Source organism: Coffea arabica, chromosome 5e (assembly GCF_036785885.1).
Source record: "Coffea arabica cultivar ET-39 chromosome 5e, Coffea Arabica ET-39 HiFi, whole genome shotgun sequence".
Lineage (NCBI taxonomy): Eukaryota > Viridiplantae > Streptophyta > Magnoliopsida > Gentianales > Rubiaceae > Coffea > Coffea arabica.
Window position 1 is genome coordinate 54,383,342 of NC_092318.1, and position 15,502 is coordinate 54,398,843.

General features: G+C 38.4%; 2 protein-coding genes across 4 annotated transcripts; one reads left to right on the plus strand and one right to left on the minus strand.

The window, feature by feature from the left end:
• Positions 1–977: 977 nt before the first annotated feature.
• LOC113743219 (BTB/POZ domain-containing protein At1g04390-like) lies at positions 978–7,007 on the plus strand. Of its 3 annotated transcripts, none has more exons than XM_072049426.1 (8): positions 978–1,270; positions 1,496–1,625; positions 2,369–2,876; positions 2,956–3,089; positions 3,206–3,651; positions 3,840–4,976; positions 5,404–5,566; positions 6,267–6,444. In XM_072049426.1, exons 1-8 carry the CDS (start codon positions 1,173–1,175, stop codon positions 6,294–6,296), a joined length of 2,646 nt encoding a protein of 881 aa, XP_071905527.1. In that variant the 5' UTR covers positions 978–1,172; the 3' UTR covers positions 6,297–6,444. The 3 variants fall into 3 exon arrangements, with proteins under 3 accessions (XP_071905527.1, XP_071905526.1, XP_027126981.1); XM_072049425.1 differs by having other exon boundaries at positions 980–1,270; positions 5,404–5,556; positions 6,267–7,007; XM_027271180.2 differs by lacking the exon at positions 978–1,270 and having other exon boundaries at positions 1,497–2,090; positions 5,404–5,556; positions 6,267–7,007.
• Positions 7,008–7,502: 495 nt separating this feature from the next.
• LOC113743221 (protein PAT1 homolog) lies at positions 7,503–14,206 on the minus strand. The gene is made up of 6 exons (XM_072049427.1): positions 13,922–14,206; positions 13,368–13,792; positions 12,518–12,663; positions 12,045–12,101; positions 11,009–11,072; positions 7,503–10,090 (listed from the first exon to the last, which is right to left on the minus strand). Exons 2-6 carry the CDS (start codon positions 13,447–13,449, stop codon positions 7,971–7,973), a joined length of 2,469 nt encoding a protein of 822 aa, XP_071905528.1. The 5' UTR covers positions 13,450–13,792; positions 13,922–14,206; the 3' UTR covers positions 7,503–7,970.
• Positions 14,207–15,502: the final 1,296 nt, after the last annotated feature.

Here is a 15,502-nt window from a genome sequence, read left to right on the forward strand (position 1 = left end):
GATTTACAGCCCAACAAGGAGGAGGGAAAAACAAAAACTACGCTAGCCTTCTCTCTGTGTATGTTTCTGAGTAAATAAATTTTATACAGACGGATAATGTATATATTATCACCGTTTGATTATAACATGATGATAAAAATTGAATTTTAATTAAGGATAAATTACATAGAACTTCCTTTCAGTTTCTCTTACAACCACATGACCCCCTATCATTTTAAAATAACTGCATCATATCCTTATAATTTCATATAAAGTGAAAATACACAGAATTTAAGATAACTAATGTAGATTGTCTCTCACGTGAGTCTAATCCTTCAAAAATCCCCATTTATTTTTTAAAAATGAGATTTTTTTTCTCCTAAATTACCCATATTTGAACATTTTTCCCACGCTAATAATTTCTCCCTTTTTTTTCCACGTGAGTATACTTCTTTATCCTCTACTTCTCTCTCTGTCTTTTTCTCGTTTCTACAACACTATGCTTGCCGCCACCACCAACTCCCTGCTCTCCACTGCCATATTGATCTCCATACATTCCATCATTCAAACCACATCTTCTACTAGGCTTCCGCTTCTAATTCCCCAATTTAAACCAATATTTCTTCTTTTTTCTTTCTTTGTTTTTGCACAAAATCTGGTGATGCCCCAAGTTCTAACTTAAGTTGAAACCAAGAAGTTGATGCTTCGTACTTCTTATTTTTCTTGCATTGATGCGATATAGTGAGCAAGTTAACGAGTTATGTAAACACTTGTGGAAAGATGAAAATGTCAAGTTCTTCTTTTTTTTTTCCTCCAATTGATGCTATTAGTCATATTCAATTCCGTCCATTTTTCACGTTCTATAAAACCGCAAAGGCACTATGTAGTCATGGTAAAATAATGGGGTCCATATGGTCATAAGAGAAACTACAGGGGATTATATGTAATTTACCCTTTAATTAATTATTCCCTCAAAGACACGTCCCTTCCCAAAGAAGGAGATGCTAGAGAGAGAGAGAGAGTTTTTAAAAATAAATAAATAAAATGAATGAACAACCGACTCAGGTAACTGATTTGGCTGCGAACAGTGGGAAAAGACCCGCATGTATTGCCAGAAGGCCTGAACCATTTTTTTTGAATTGATTAAGAAACGAAGCAAATTGCTGGGAAGGAGAGAAGAAGATGCTAAGAGAATGAGACGGTCGAAGCAAGCGGTGGTGGGTGTCAGCAGTCGCGTGTCAACGCTCCATCAACGCCTTTATGATGCACTCAATCTCGGTCACTTCGTTAGGTAATTACTACTCTTTTTTTTCAGCTATTCTAAATCTTTAAGAACGCTGAATAATCTAAGGCCGTCTAGTTTTGTTGAATCAGCTTTGCCTCCCCCAAACAATTGGACTAAAACTCGTTTTCCTGGGATTTTTTGGGAGCTTTCATGATTCCCTCTATAGTGATGGATAAGCGAGCTCAATTTTGTTCGTTCCTAGTCTTCCAACTTTGCTCCTTTTAAATGCAGATGGGGTGATGATAAACGACAAAAATGGCATTGCACGGATATTGAAACTCAGAAGCTTGTCCTCCGTGCAATCGATGCGTTTCTTGATTGCGTATCCAGCGAGTCTTTGTCCCAACATCCTCTTGTAAAGGTGAGCATCAGTGACCTTGTTCCCACTAATTATTCTTTGTTCCGACCATTTCCATTTTTAGAGCAACCTTCTATTGTGACACTCATTATAATGTCAGCTTCCCTGTTATTGTTATCCAACCAACTAGTGTAACTCCCCTAACAAAGACAAATGAACAAGTTGTTGACGAACATCGTCTGATCAAGTTTCAAGTTGGTCACAGGGTTTCTTTTTACTAAACCAAGAAAGGGAAAGGGGAAAAAAAAAAAGAGAATTACTTTACGTGAAAATTAGCTCATTTAAGCTCGGAAATGAGGCTTGGATTATATACTGCCTGAATTGTGAAGAAAATTGATGAATTTTATCGTTCAACTCCCTTGGCTGGTCTCAATGGCATGGGACAAATACCCGTTATCTGGAATGCTGAGAAGATCCGAATCTTAACTGGACGGAAATCCTGCATTCACCATAAATCTAAAGAACTAGGTAGGATTGTCTATTTGTTGATTAATTCCTTCCAGCTTTTGATAGCTGCGAGTCTGAGAAACTCAGTTGATCAAATCTCAGGGATTTGCTACTCAACTTTTATTGAAGTTCAATTTATCAGAAAAGTTGAATTCCTTCATCATAATTCTTAGATGGATGCATAAAGTGTCTTGCTCGTAATTTGTAGTACATCAACTCTTTGTACACTTGCATCTTATTATAGTTGTTTGACACTTCGTGCCTTCTATGTTTGGCCTTTTGCCTTTATCCTTCTTCAGGAGTCAGTTGATGATATTGTTGGAGCTTTGGGAAGCATTCTGGAATTAAAAAGTGAATCCCTACTGAAAATGGCCTCAGACGTGGCTGCAAAGATGGTCAAACTTTTACCAAGTTCGGTGCTGCAAGCACATGTTCCCCATCTAGTACACCACTTATTATCATTGTTATCTAACCGACAGTTACATGTGTCCATTTCATGTGCAACTGCCTTGAATTGCATTTTATACAATCTGAGTACTAAAAGAGAGAAGGAAGTTGGGGAGATCTTGAAAGAAGGAAATACAGTTTTTGTTCTTGTAATGAATGTGAAGGATTTTTCTGTTGGTGATAAACCAACCGCGTACTTTCACGAAATGGCTCTTCTATTGAGTAGAATCTTATGGCGTTGGCCACCTTCTAGGTTCTGTGTGTGGAGTGATTCAAAATTTTTGGATGTGTTAGAAATTCACAAACTCAATCCTGAAAGCTCCTTGAAAGCTGCGCTCTTGCAGTTATATTCTAGTTTAGGTATTTTATTTTCTGTCCAAGTTGCAAAAATTTGTCTAGTCCGCTACTATGGAGACACTAATCTTAATTTAAATGCCAGCTCTATGTGGTAATGGGGCTAAGAAGCTCCTAGAAAACAGAAAAAGCCTTCTAAATTTAATGGTGGAGAGCATGAGCAGCCCAGATACTCATTCAGTCCAGATGGATGGATTCAGACTTGCCCAATGTCTAATGGTAGGTATTCTTGTTGTGATTCTTTTGGCTGCTTCTTTTGCAAGTATTTACATCTGAATATGGCCATGTCATTTGTTCATTTAGACTTAAATTCTTATGTACCATTAATTGTTTAGATAAATGAAGGACCATGTCAAGAAGTGGTGAAAATGTGTGGTGAACATGTAGTTAAAGCCATAGTTACTGGAATGAATAGCAGTTGTTTAAGTTCTGGAAAGCTTCCAAAAGATCAGATGTCATTGGCAGTGGAAGCTTGTCGTTTGGCTCTGATCACTCGTTGGGTGGGGAATCATCACAGTTACTTTTGGAAAGCTGGAGTTGGTAGAGCTCTACTTGGTCTTCTTCTAACCGATTTTTGGAGAATTCACCAATCTCTGCATGGTGTGCCACTGCAAGAACAGTTACTGATATTGCAAGAGGCTCTCAATGAAAGTTCTCTTCCTTCACTGAGACCATACATTTGGGATATTCTAGGAGGGCTTGTAGCAAATAGTGCAGAAGATTTCGCCCCCGTGGTGCATGAAGATATACTTGAACTCAAAGCCCTAATTGCATGTGCATGGTAATACTGCTTTATGATGTTATCTAGCTTTGCATAGCTTAGCTTCATTTTCCAAGTTAGCATTATTTCTTATCTTTCCTTCTCTTGTTATTTGATATGTTAAAGGTTCTATCTTTTTCTGTGAGTGTGACGTTGTTCTGTTTTTTTGACCAATCCACTACTGTCTTCTTTCTCCCATTTATTGGCAGCCTTGCCTTTACAGAATCTATAAATATGGCACGACAGATCTCTCAAAGCAAAATCACCAACACAATTGGGAGTGAATCAGCCTCAAGAGCAGTTCTGATGATGGTTTATTCCCCTTGCAAGTATATTGCCTCCCAAGCCAGGTTCATTCTATCTGAAGTATTGAACCTGGATGGCAAGAACTACATTGAGTACTTGGTGAATACCCTGAATGCTACATCCTGCAGAAATAAGGTTCTAAGACCAGGTAACTTTCAAGTTGTCATTAGCTTGATAAGTTTGGCTTGTTACGCTAGTCTGCCAAGATATGGGAAGATGGTTATTGATCATCAAGGGATGCAGAGTCTGTTGATCTTTGTGAAGTGTTGGTTAAGCAACCCAGTATACATAAAAAGGTCAAATTTGGCACCTCATCTCCACAATTCTTACAGTGAAAGAGTTTGTTGCCATCCTTGTGTGGAAGATTGGGAAGGTAAAGACATGCAATTGCTTTTTAGTCTGTGGGCCTTGGCTGGATTGGTACACAAGTTTGCCTCTCATGCTGGTTTCTTAAAAGTTAAACTGGAGTTTGACGAATCCCAGATAGTTAGGGAACTTGAGGAGATCTGCATTAATCATTCTACTCCTGGACCAAGATGGTATGCTGCTTATATTCTTAGTCATTTTGGGATATATGGCTTCCCCAACAAATGTGGAAAAAGAATTTGGAAAGCATTCTTGGACAATGAACTTGCTGATTTAGAACTCATTCTAAGTGACCAATCTTCGTTGTGTGTGAATGAAGTCATTCTTTCAGTTCGGTGTCCGAATTTACTGCCTGTGCAAGGACCGAAGCTTAAAGAGAAATCTAGTACTGGTCCTTTTCTGGAGCAGCAAATGGAGACACACAGGGGGTCTAAAGTAGAAGTTCGTCTCTCTGCTCATGTAGATCACCAAGCACTAGTCAAGTTGTTGCAATATGTGTACATGGGGTATTTACAAGCAGGTGAAGATGTTTTGAAAAATTTGAAAATTTTAGCCAAGCATTGTGACTTGCAGCCTCTACTACACATGCTTCATAGACGAAATCCAAGATATGGTGCTCCTATTCCTACATTTGATCTTACTTCGGCTCTTGGGCCAGTTGGACATTGTTCATCGTATGTATCTTCTCCTTGATAATTTATCTCAGCAATCTTCGGTTTGAATTGCATTAGATTGTGTGAAATGCTTTTCGTTTCTGCTTGGCCTTTGCTGCTATTTGGGCTTGAGATCTATTAAGAGCAATATAGTTTTGGAGATTAGGTATAACTTCTTGTTCCCCAGCAAAATGTTTGATACCATGTTCACCATTGTCTGGGATGAGATGGAGAGATCAAAGTACTTGTACAAGCTGCTAAGTTATATGTTTTAAGATAGGAAGCATATTTTGTGTGTGTGTTCATATGGATGCGAGTCATATGGTTTGTTGAATGTACACTCTAGGATGGATGAAGTGAAATGTGAAAAGCGCTTTGCAGAGTGTTATCCTTTGATCCTATGATTTAAAAACTCAACTAGCTTACCTTTTCATGTTTTTAATTTCAGGGATGTGCTCTTAGAACCTAACACGATCCAACTGCTGAACTGGAGATGCAGTTTTTGCTCAGCACCTAATCCACATTTCCATGTGCATAAAGTTATATTGTTTTCAAGTTGCGATTATTTGCGAGCGTTGTTTCAGTCAGGAATGCAAGAAAGGTACTTTGATGTGAGTTACGGTTTTTATATTGAGACCTCTAGATTTGGAGCTCATTTAACTAGAAAATAACTTTTCGAGATGATAGAGATTAGACATGGAACATTTTTGGCACATTAAATCTGCAAGTGCAGTTATACTAATCTTGTGATTTTCTGTGTGTTAGTATGTTAGTCGGAGAAGTTCTGTTTTGCAGTCACTACAGTTGGTCATGTTTGGAAATTTGTGCTGCTTGTGTGGATGCTATTTCATTTTTTTTGAACTTCTTGGGTCATCTTCTTCTTTGCATGTTTTGTGTTGGATGTTGTATTTATTTTGCATTTGGAGATTTATCTGCCTCTTTCCTCAAAGTGGGTGAGAATATAAGGCTTTGCAACTTGATACTGGCATGTACAGCTTTTCTTTTCCCTTCCCTTCCCTTTTTGTTACCGTCAAAGTTCCAACTGGTGGAAAGGTATATTTCTATCTATCTTGCTGGTAAACTATGATAGTTGACTTTGCACACTAACTTTTAAGCCAGAAAAATTGTAAGACAAACCTCAAGCAGGGAAACCTTTTAGTTTGATCGTGTAATTTTTGAATAATGAACAATTGGATTGTTAAGTTGTTTTATCTCCTAGTTTTTCATTTCAAGATATGACAATCCGCATGTTAGGTGAGATTCCTGTTTTACTTCTTTTTTTTTTTTACCTGACAACTGTAACCTTTGCAGCAATTCAGAAACCATCAAAGTACCGGTTAGTTGGAACTCATTAATTAAACTGGTTAGCTGGTTGTATTCTGATGAGTTGCTGAAGCCCAGTTTTGATTGTTTGTGGGACAATCTGGCAGTTGATCAGAGGCTTAATGAATTGCAACTGTATGTAGAGCTTTGTTGGCTTGCTGAATTTTGGCTCTTGGAGGACCTTCACGAACAGTGCTTCAGAGTTGTATCATCTGGCCTAGAGACTGATAGATATCTATCTGTTAAACTGATCCAATTGGCTGCTAATTTTGCACAGTGGAAGTTGGCTGAAATTGCTGCAACCTATGCGGCCCCGTTGTATCACCAACTACGCAACTCTGGTGATCTTGATCAACTGGAGGAGAGTTTCATTGAAATGGTGCGTGCTGCTTCAGTTCAACTTTCCAAGGAGGATATTAATAACTGAAGTGACATGTAAATGTTCTCAGGCTATCTGAAACCTAGAAACTTTCAAGGCATTGGGCAAAAGGTTTTGTTACGTTCTCTGATACTGTATGAAACCAAGCGGCTCTCGGAAGTTCGCAGTTGCAAGAGAGATGCTCGTAGTGCAGTTATAGCTGGTGCATCCATTTCAAGGAATACCTGGTCTGACATGGAAGGTCTGATGCAATTTTCACTAAAATATGCTTTTCTTCGATTGAATACATTCGATACTACACAGACCAGTACAGTAACTGAGTTATCCTATTATCTTTTACCGTTCCCCTATATGCTACCCGTCTAACAGCATCTGTCTGCTCTTTGCCGGAAGTCAAAACTTGTACTGTAGTGCATGCTTGTAGCAATAGATAACACAGGCAAACGACAAATAGTTGAAACCCCGTCGCAAGCATGCGAAACAATGTACTCACAGCAAATGCCTGATGCTAATGGGTTCCAGTTTAGGTTGCCACTTTGCGAACGATCCTGAACCGAGCAAAGATGGAACTAAGAGCTTTAACAATTTCATCCGATCTTAGACAAATTTAGGAACATCAACTATAGTATGGAAAACGGGTAAAATATACTAGACCATCCAAGTAAATACTGTGGGGCAAAAAAAGCTTGAAATCTCTACTGTTACAGACTTTTAACTGTGGCTTGAATCGAACCAAACATGGAAACTGCTGCCAAACATTTGCCCTGCCGTCTTGATATCAGAACATAGCAACAATTTCCTTTCCACCTCCTTTAAAATTAAAAATAGAGGCGATGAGGCAGAAATCCAAGTGAACTCTGTACATCTCTGGCTTCTACTACCCATTACTATATCAAGGGTTGAACAACAGAGCATCAAAATAAGCTCCAAAGCAAAAACAAATAAGAAGTCACACTGTAATACAGATCCAACATAAAAATTCTTCAACGATGCCTGCATGGATATGGGAAATGAAGGCCTACACTCGAGTCTCTCAGGATTACTTTGGCCTACACTCAACTCTCTCAGGATTACTTCCTCATGCGTCTGAAGCAAGCAGCTATTCAACCAGGCTTACCCTTCAAAAACTTCTCTAGTAACAAAAGCCCAATTGTTGTAGGTAACCACCCACAAAACCTCCCCCCCCCCCCCCTAAAAAAAAAAAAGGAAGAAAAAAGAAAAAGGAAAAAACCTAATCCCTCATTGCACAATCACTGGCATGTCTTCCAGCATGTCTTTAGCTATATGTGAAGCCTCGCAATAACACGTTACACTCAAGGGCCACCACTAATGCCACCCTGATTACTTAACCCTTGAACAGGCACCGACTGCTGTGCAAAATCCAATAGCAGCTTTCTTTGTTGCTCACTGGTATGAGGAAGACTAGCTCGCAAGAGTTCAACCGGCATTTCCTTACTGATGCCTTTGGCTGCGTCAGAACTAACATTAGACATGTCTGGCAGGGTCTGACTAAGAAATGATTGCATAATGGTGTCATACTTATTGAAGCAATACTTTGTGAGAAGACCAAAAAATGCATCAAAAGAGGCCTGCCAAAATGCTCTATTGGGCATGCTGCAGTTGCCAGAAGCACGAGGATCTCGAAGAAGATCAGTTGCCCTCTCAAGAACAGATTTCAGAATCAGAGAAGCCCCATCTCCTGCAGGGCTTCCAATTGGACGAAGAGGAGGATGCTCAGCTGAACAAACCACAGATGCAAGACATGCAGCAAGTGCTTTAAGCTCCATTCCATGAACAGAAAATGCAACCATTTTTGCAAGGTCATTAGTAGTTTCAGCAGCTCCAGGATCAGCAGGGAGGCCCCCAAACAAAAACCTTAAATGACGGAAAATTGCCATGCAGACAACTCTAACAAGTTCATCATCTGGAGGAAGAAGTTGAAGATACCTTGATAACAGCTTCCGACCCTTGGGAAGAGAGACCAACCTCAGGAACACAAGATCATCCTTAGGAGCCCGATCCACTGTGTTGCCATTCTTGCCCAGTGGGTCCACCAGCTGAAGTGATGCTGCCAGACCTTCCAGCAGTACTTGCCGTCTCTGAGTCAACTGTGCTCCACCATCTTGGAGTTGGTTAAATTGCAGAAAACGGTCAATATCATCAACATCAAGTAGAAGACAAATGCCATCCTCAATAGTCACCCTAGCTGCAAGCATAGGTTCCTGGTCCAGGGGTTTCTCGCACACCTTTGGTTCAGTGGTACCAGTACCAGATACATTTGGGGGTTCAACTTCCAGCAGTGGACGGGGTCTGCGAATTGAAGAAAAGGAAACCCTCCCAAGTGCATCAACCTGGAGAAAGGCATGTGGCTCATTATTAGCGCGAGCCCGAGCAGGACCATCCCTCAGGTTATTCGGGCAAAAATGGTGCTTTAACTTTGCACTAGCAGTTTTTTTTGCTAGACAAGCTTGATGGTAATAATCATCTACATAAGGGTCATTGCTGTGTGTAGCAGCAAGCTGCATCCTCAGAATATTCTCAATTTCATCAGCTGTCATGTATTTGGATTTAAACACTGGCCACCCATTGTCACTCTTCTGGCTATTTATGTCAAATCCTGGTGAATAGCGCATGCCTTGCCTACCTCTTACCATTGATTTAATCCTAGGATCTCTCAAATCAGCCAACCCAAGCATATCAAAATTACTTGTCATCTGAGGGGAAGATGAAAGATGGTGATTGAGTACTTGGGATGGCAATCCAGGTAAATGGCCAAATGCTGGCTGGAAAGGGTTCTGTAATCTGTGTTGTTGAAGTTGCTGTTGTGACATTAACTGGGGGGGCAATAGTCCATTTTGATGAGGTAAATGTTGTTGTAACATACTATTTGGAAGGTTAGAATGGTCCCCAGGGTACATATTTGTTTGAGTCAACCACTGGTTTTGCAGGCGGCTACTGATCGGCAGACCTGAAGGACTAAACTGAGGCATGTTTCCACCCACTGGTGAACCATGAGGTAAAGCAGTCATCTGAAGCTGAGGATTAGGAAAGGGAGAAAGATTGGTTGACGAGCGTGGAATTTGAGGTCCACCAGGATGATATGGAATATTTGCCTGTCGTGCTTGGTCATTTGGAGAGCCTTGGTGAGATCTGCCTCCAGGAGGAGGATATGAAGTGAAAGAAGATTTTGGTATAAGAATTGGTTCACTAGAGTAGTGCTGGTGTATATTTAGCTGCTGCTGTGGGTACTGCTGTGGTTGCTCAGGATACGAAGATGTTCTGTAGAGACTCTTAGAATCCAGATAATAAGCAGACGAAGGATATGGCTGTGATGGCCACCTCTTACTGTCCTGTGTACTTTCTGTATCAAATGCATTCTGATCAGCCCAACTAGGAAAATCTTCCTCTTGCACCCACTCAGCTGCAGATGAACCTGATATATAGGACAAGAAAAAAGCCACATACTTTATGTCAGTCAATGGATAACTAAATAGCATCATATCCAAAGGAAATTATCAAATAAGGCCACAAGAATGCAACAGCAAATATAATATAGTGAGCCAAAAAAAAAGGGGAAATCATCCAAAAACAAAAACATCCCTCACATTTCTCCTAATGAATTTGTTTGTCATCTACTTTTAAAATGGTTACTTTACGTTCCTCACAAAATTAAGTTGGTAAAATTTGGTCCCAACCAAGGTTTTCGACCACTTTTTACCCTAGATCTATCACGTGACTCACATATGGTCATTTTTTAGAAGCAAAAAATTAGCTCCCATTTGTAGTTAAACAAATGATGACACAACCCATATTTATTTTTGCCCCTAAAATAAGTAGAATCTGACCGGAACCATATTCATTTTTTCACTAAAAAAGTGGAATCTGACCTAATCAATATTCATTTTTGCCACTAAAAAAACAGATTTGACTTTTTTGTACATAAAAAAATGGCTACATGCAGGTCATATGGTGATTTCAGGCTAAAGAGTGGTCAGAAACTTAGGTCGGGACCAAATTTTGCTAACTTGGACGAAAAAAATTCATTTGGCAAAATGTGAGGCGTTTTGAACGATTTTCCCAAAAAGGAATTTGGCAGGCTGACACCTACATAATCATTGAGGCAGAACATAATTCCTGAAATAACTCTTCACTTTGAAAGATAAAGGTTAGCAGGTATTTGAATGGAAAATTTCATCCAGACACCACCACCAATCCTCCCCCCCAGGCCCCAAAAAATTCCACAAGATAGAGAAAAATGAGAGAGAATATTCTAACAATTAAGAGCTGACTGGTTCCAAGCAGTTAATATATCTATCCAAAAAGAAATGCATATCCCCATCCAGTTACTCACTTTCTCTTGATCCCATATCTCCAATAGCTCCAGCATCTCGTGGGCCACTGACAACTTTGTTCAACTGTAAAGTATAAGTGTTTTTAGTGATACAAAGAAAAATGTACCCAAGGAATCAAGCAAGGATGGAATAAGACATATTACTGTATGTATGCCACCAGATACATTCATTATTGCTGTCCTATTCACTAGGCAGGAAAAGCTAAAATAGGGCTTCTTGGCTAACGACAGGCATTAAAACTGATATATTGGCAGAGGAAATAGAAACTATTAATTTCGAAAAATAGCACTCGAATCACAATAATGAAGAAATTCGGAATGACAGATTGGCCCATCCTATTACTCCTGAAATTACTTTTTGCAATTAGGGATATTATTATTATTTAAGAGTAAAATCCTTTTTTGTGTAAAAAAGAGTGGCATCTTAAATATGGAATTGCAAGCAAATTGTAGAAAACCAATTCCTTAATTTTCTTTCAGATTAGTTTCATAGAAAGTACCCAGTTACAACACAGGGTTTCCTGATCACAAACAAGAAATGTCGAATAGCAAGTAACATGTTCAAAGCTCATTACTTAATATCCTTTGAAGTTAACAGATTACAAACTACAAGTTTCAAAGAAAGCATCCAATAATGAAGGTAGGGGCATGGCCAGAATGAGGATAAAGCCTTCATTTTGTTTCTTCTCGTGTTAATCAGACAATGAGACAAAATGAGAAGTTATTTATTCTGATATCATACGGCCACAAAAGATAAACATAATCTGAAGGAGTAACATCACAGAATGCCTCTCCATAAATATATTTTGAGATAGATGATAAATAGTCAAGCCCATCCTGCAGTTAAAGAAAGTTTTTGAAAAAAAAAAAAACCTATGTAGCGACCAAAAATGGCTAGTTATAAACAGCTGATGCTGATAAAGTTCAATAGTATAATCTTCCAGGGTGATCAGCAGTGAGATACAATTGTGAGCTTCAAATGTAAAAGCACTTACATCCACAATTTCATGTAATTTCTGCACTCAGAGATACTAACCTTTGAAAATGTGCTAGCAAGATCATCAATTTCAGTAAAAGATCCAAGTACTTCACCCTGAAAAAAATAACAAAGATATTTACGGTGGGGAAGTTAGGGATTTGAACACTTAGATGCAAAATTGAAGCTCACATTCAGTAACATTAAATGACATGGAGGCAATTAAAAAAAATCTCCATGCATACGTAAATGCATCTATCATTTGCACTTAACATGTTTGACACAGGATTTGTGGTTACATGCAGATTATTATTCAAGATGAGCCATATAGGTACCAGTAACACAATTATTCAGTATGCTATAGAAATGCAAATGCAAAAAGAAAGATGATGAAGTTAAAAACCAAATACTATACAAGGTGAAGCATCTACAAGTAGTACTTATTCCCACATAGACAAAACAAGAACTAGCAAAAAATCCATCACAAAATACCAAAACTGAAATCAACTATTTAAGTTATAAATAATAAAAACCTCTTCTCTATCTAGTTGATACTCTTCATCAGCAAGACCAACTTGAGGAATCTCATCTTCATCGTCTTCTAAACCCCCGAGTTCTACTTCTTCTACTGCATCATTGCCAAAGAATGCATATTGTGATGCATCAAATAGTGCATCCCCTGCATTATGAAGCCAGGAAAGCTAAACATCAAAAATGAGAATTGCGAGATAAATAATACCAAATGCTTCAGTAAATTCCACCCAATTGTAGTAGTGCGAAAGCAATGACATGTAAATAAAGAAAACAACCTCACATCGAACAAAAGAAGACAATTAAACAGAACATAGCAAATATCATAAGCTTTCACATACAAGGTTCACAAAAGCAAAATGAGAAACCAAAACAGGAGATAGCCTGTTTAAAACGTGAAAATACCAAGCAAAGGACAGGTGGGTCGCAGGATACCAAAAAAACTAACAGCTCAAAGATGAAAAACAAAAAGCTGCTTTGTGAATGGTATCATCCACTCTTGAATTCGTTAATCAGAATTTCGCAAGCAATAAGTCAACCGGCAACAAATGATTAGACACTTAGAATCCGTACATCTCAAAGTATAAAACTAACTTCTGCAATATTAGGAAAGACTGAGGTCTTCAACTTGTTCATCTTAATGTTTTTTCATCCTTGAAAAAATAAGACATGCATAAGCAGTAAAATCTCTGCAACCCACATTGTTATTATTCTTTTGCCATCAAGCAGAGTAAAATAAAGTCAACAGGAGAAAAACTAAACTGAAAACATCAGTATTGATCGAAAATTAGATCTACATACAGTGGAATTTGAAGCTCAGCATCAAGAATGAGCAAAGAATTAATAACCAACCTGTTGGATTTTCACCAAATTGTCCAAGATCCTGAGAATTGGAGGACTCTTTAATACCATCCCCACCTTCAAATCTATCCATAACAAATCCTTTCACTCAACAGTAAAGGAAACCAGAAATCCTTCCTTCGGGAATGAACCTAAAAAGACCAGGATAATCTTCCCCTTTCAAAGCTAATAAACCAACTAACAAAAGCCCAGATATTACTTCCCCGGTCAAAATAAACAACACCCAACAACCGTAGACGAAACCCAGAAGTTTTATGCCAGACAAAAAAGCGTGGTTTGGAAATGAAAAGGTGAGCCCAGAAAAATATAAACCCTAAATACCACAAATTCAAATTGAATAAAGGGGTCAAAGCTAAATCTATGGACGAAATGGAAAGCTGGTGAAGCCCTTTACCGATAAATTCGTCAGGGTTCTCCTGAAGAGAAAAAGATCTGTACAATTAAATTGGTTCGAAAAATCATTGGCAGAGGGAAAAATAAAATAAAATCCTAATGAGTATTTTCTTCTTTTTATGAGATGAGCAAACGGAGGCTGAACAGCTGACCTGCCTAGGCCTGTAGGATAACGATTAAATGCTACTCCTTAGTTCTCTCAACTCTCTCTATTCTCCGTTTAGTTTTTCGAGTTTAGATATAGAAAATTTTGAGAGGGACGTGATTCAGATAAATGGGTCGAAATTTATGTGGGAAAAACAAACAAATTTTTTTTTATTTTTTGAGAAGAAACGAACGAAAGTTTATTAGCCCAGAGAAAAACCAATGATCAATTATAGAGGTCAGAGCAAAGTCGCTCCATGCCAAAATCAAACTGCCGATACTCGATTCTTCGATTACTTTTATTAACATTGAACAGTTTTGTTTTCTTTATTTTATAGGATAAATCTCTTATGCACTAAAAAAATGTATATAATAGAAATCTTTTATGTATTGATACTGTATGTATATATAACGGGTCTAGATATACATGTCTCTATGTAAAGTTTAAATTCAACCCAAATTAAAATAATATGTCATATATTTAAGCTGTTACTGTATATACTCATAATATAGGTAGAGATGTAAACGAATCTAATCAAGCGTAAAATATAGTTTGTTTGATTATTTTAGCGAGTTTGAAATTTTATTTAAGTTTGACTTAATTTTTGGAAAAATCGTTCAGAACGTTTCTCGCATTTTATAAAATGACTTTTTCATCCTTTACTTTTAAAAGTATGATTTTACGTCCCTTACAAATTCATATTGATCAATTTTGGTCCTTACTTATGTTTTTGATTAGTTTTTTATTAGAATTTACTGCGTATTTTGTACATCATCATTTTTTAAGGGAAAATTTGTCAAATTAAATTTCACATAATCCGATACATAGTCTCTTACATTTCACAAAGTGAATTTTTTCGTCCTTCATAATGCACAAAATAAATTTTTTTGTCCTTCGCGTTTCACAAAATAAATTTTTTAACCCCTCACATTTCATATAGTGAATTTTGTCATCCCTCGTTAATCATATGTATGAATAATTTTTTAAAATTCATGTATATATCTATTTGATTTCACCTTATTAGTACGAATAACATGTAACACATCTGTATTTGATTTCACCTACAACTACAATTTAAGTTGTTTATGTGAAATCAAATAGAGATGTGTTATGATGCGGTTGAGCACGAGGCCCAAAGTGTACAAGTAGACCCTGTGAAGGTGCCCCAAGGCCCAGTGACACGAGCACGAGCCAAGAGATTCAAGGAGTCCCTTCAAGCCTTGGTACGTGCCGTCCAAACCCAAGAGAAACCGGTCATTGAAGGAATTGAGTTGGAATATCCTTGCACAACTACTAAAATGCTGCTTACAATTGAAGATGCAAATGTTCAAGCTCCAAACGGCGGGATGAGCCGCAGTTAAGTACCCTCGCTGAGCCGTACGGGGGTCTCGCTGTCCGATCAGCGAGTCGGGGGTCCAAGGGGGCGACGCGCCCCTGGCTTGGGGGCCCGGGGGCGCAGCGAAGCCCCCGGTGGGGGCTTCGGGGGCAACGCCCCCGAAGCTTATGATCTATAGTTAGTTGGGCTAGCTTTCGGTCAAGTGAAGGCCCAAGGGGCTGGCCGAACTTTCCTTGTTATTTTTCCAGTTTA

Bases quoted from the DNA above. Each gene is read 5' to 3' on its own strand.
- LOC113743221 (XM_072049427.1), bottom strand. From the start codon at position 13,449: ATGGATAGATTTGAAGGTGGGGATGGTATTAAAGAGTCCTCCAATTCT. The intron at 12,102-12,517 runs GTTTTTATTATT...TATTTTTTTCAG, and splicing joins ATCAACTAGATAGAGAAGAG to GGTGAAGTACTTGGATCTTT. The intron at 11,073-12,044 runs GTTAGTATCTCT...TATACTTTACAG, and splicing joins TTGCTAGCACATTTTCAAAG to TTGAACAAAGTTGTCAGTGG.
- LOC113743219 (XM_072049425.1), top strand. From the start codon at position 1,173: ATGAGACGGTCGAAGCAAGCGGTGGTGGGTGTCAGCAGTCGCGTGTCA. The intron at 1,626-2,368 runs GTGAGCATCAGT...ATCCTTCTTCAG, and splicing joins CCCAACATCCTCTTGTAAAG to GAGTCAGTTGATGATATTGT. The intron at 2,877-2,955 runs GTATTTTATTTT...TTTAAATGCCAG, and splicing joins GCAGTTATATTCTAGTTTAG to CTCTATGTGGTAATGGGGCT.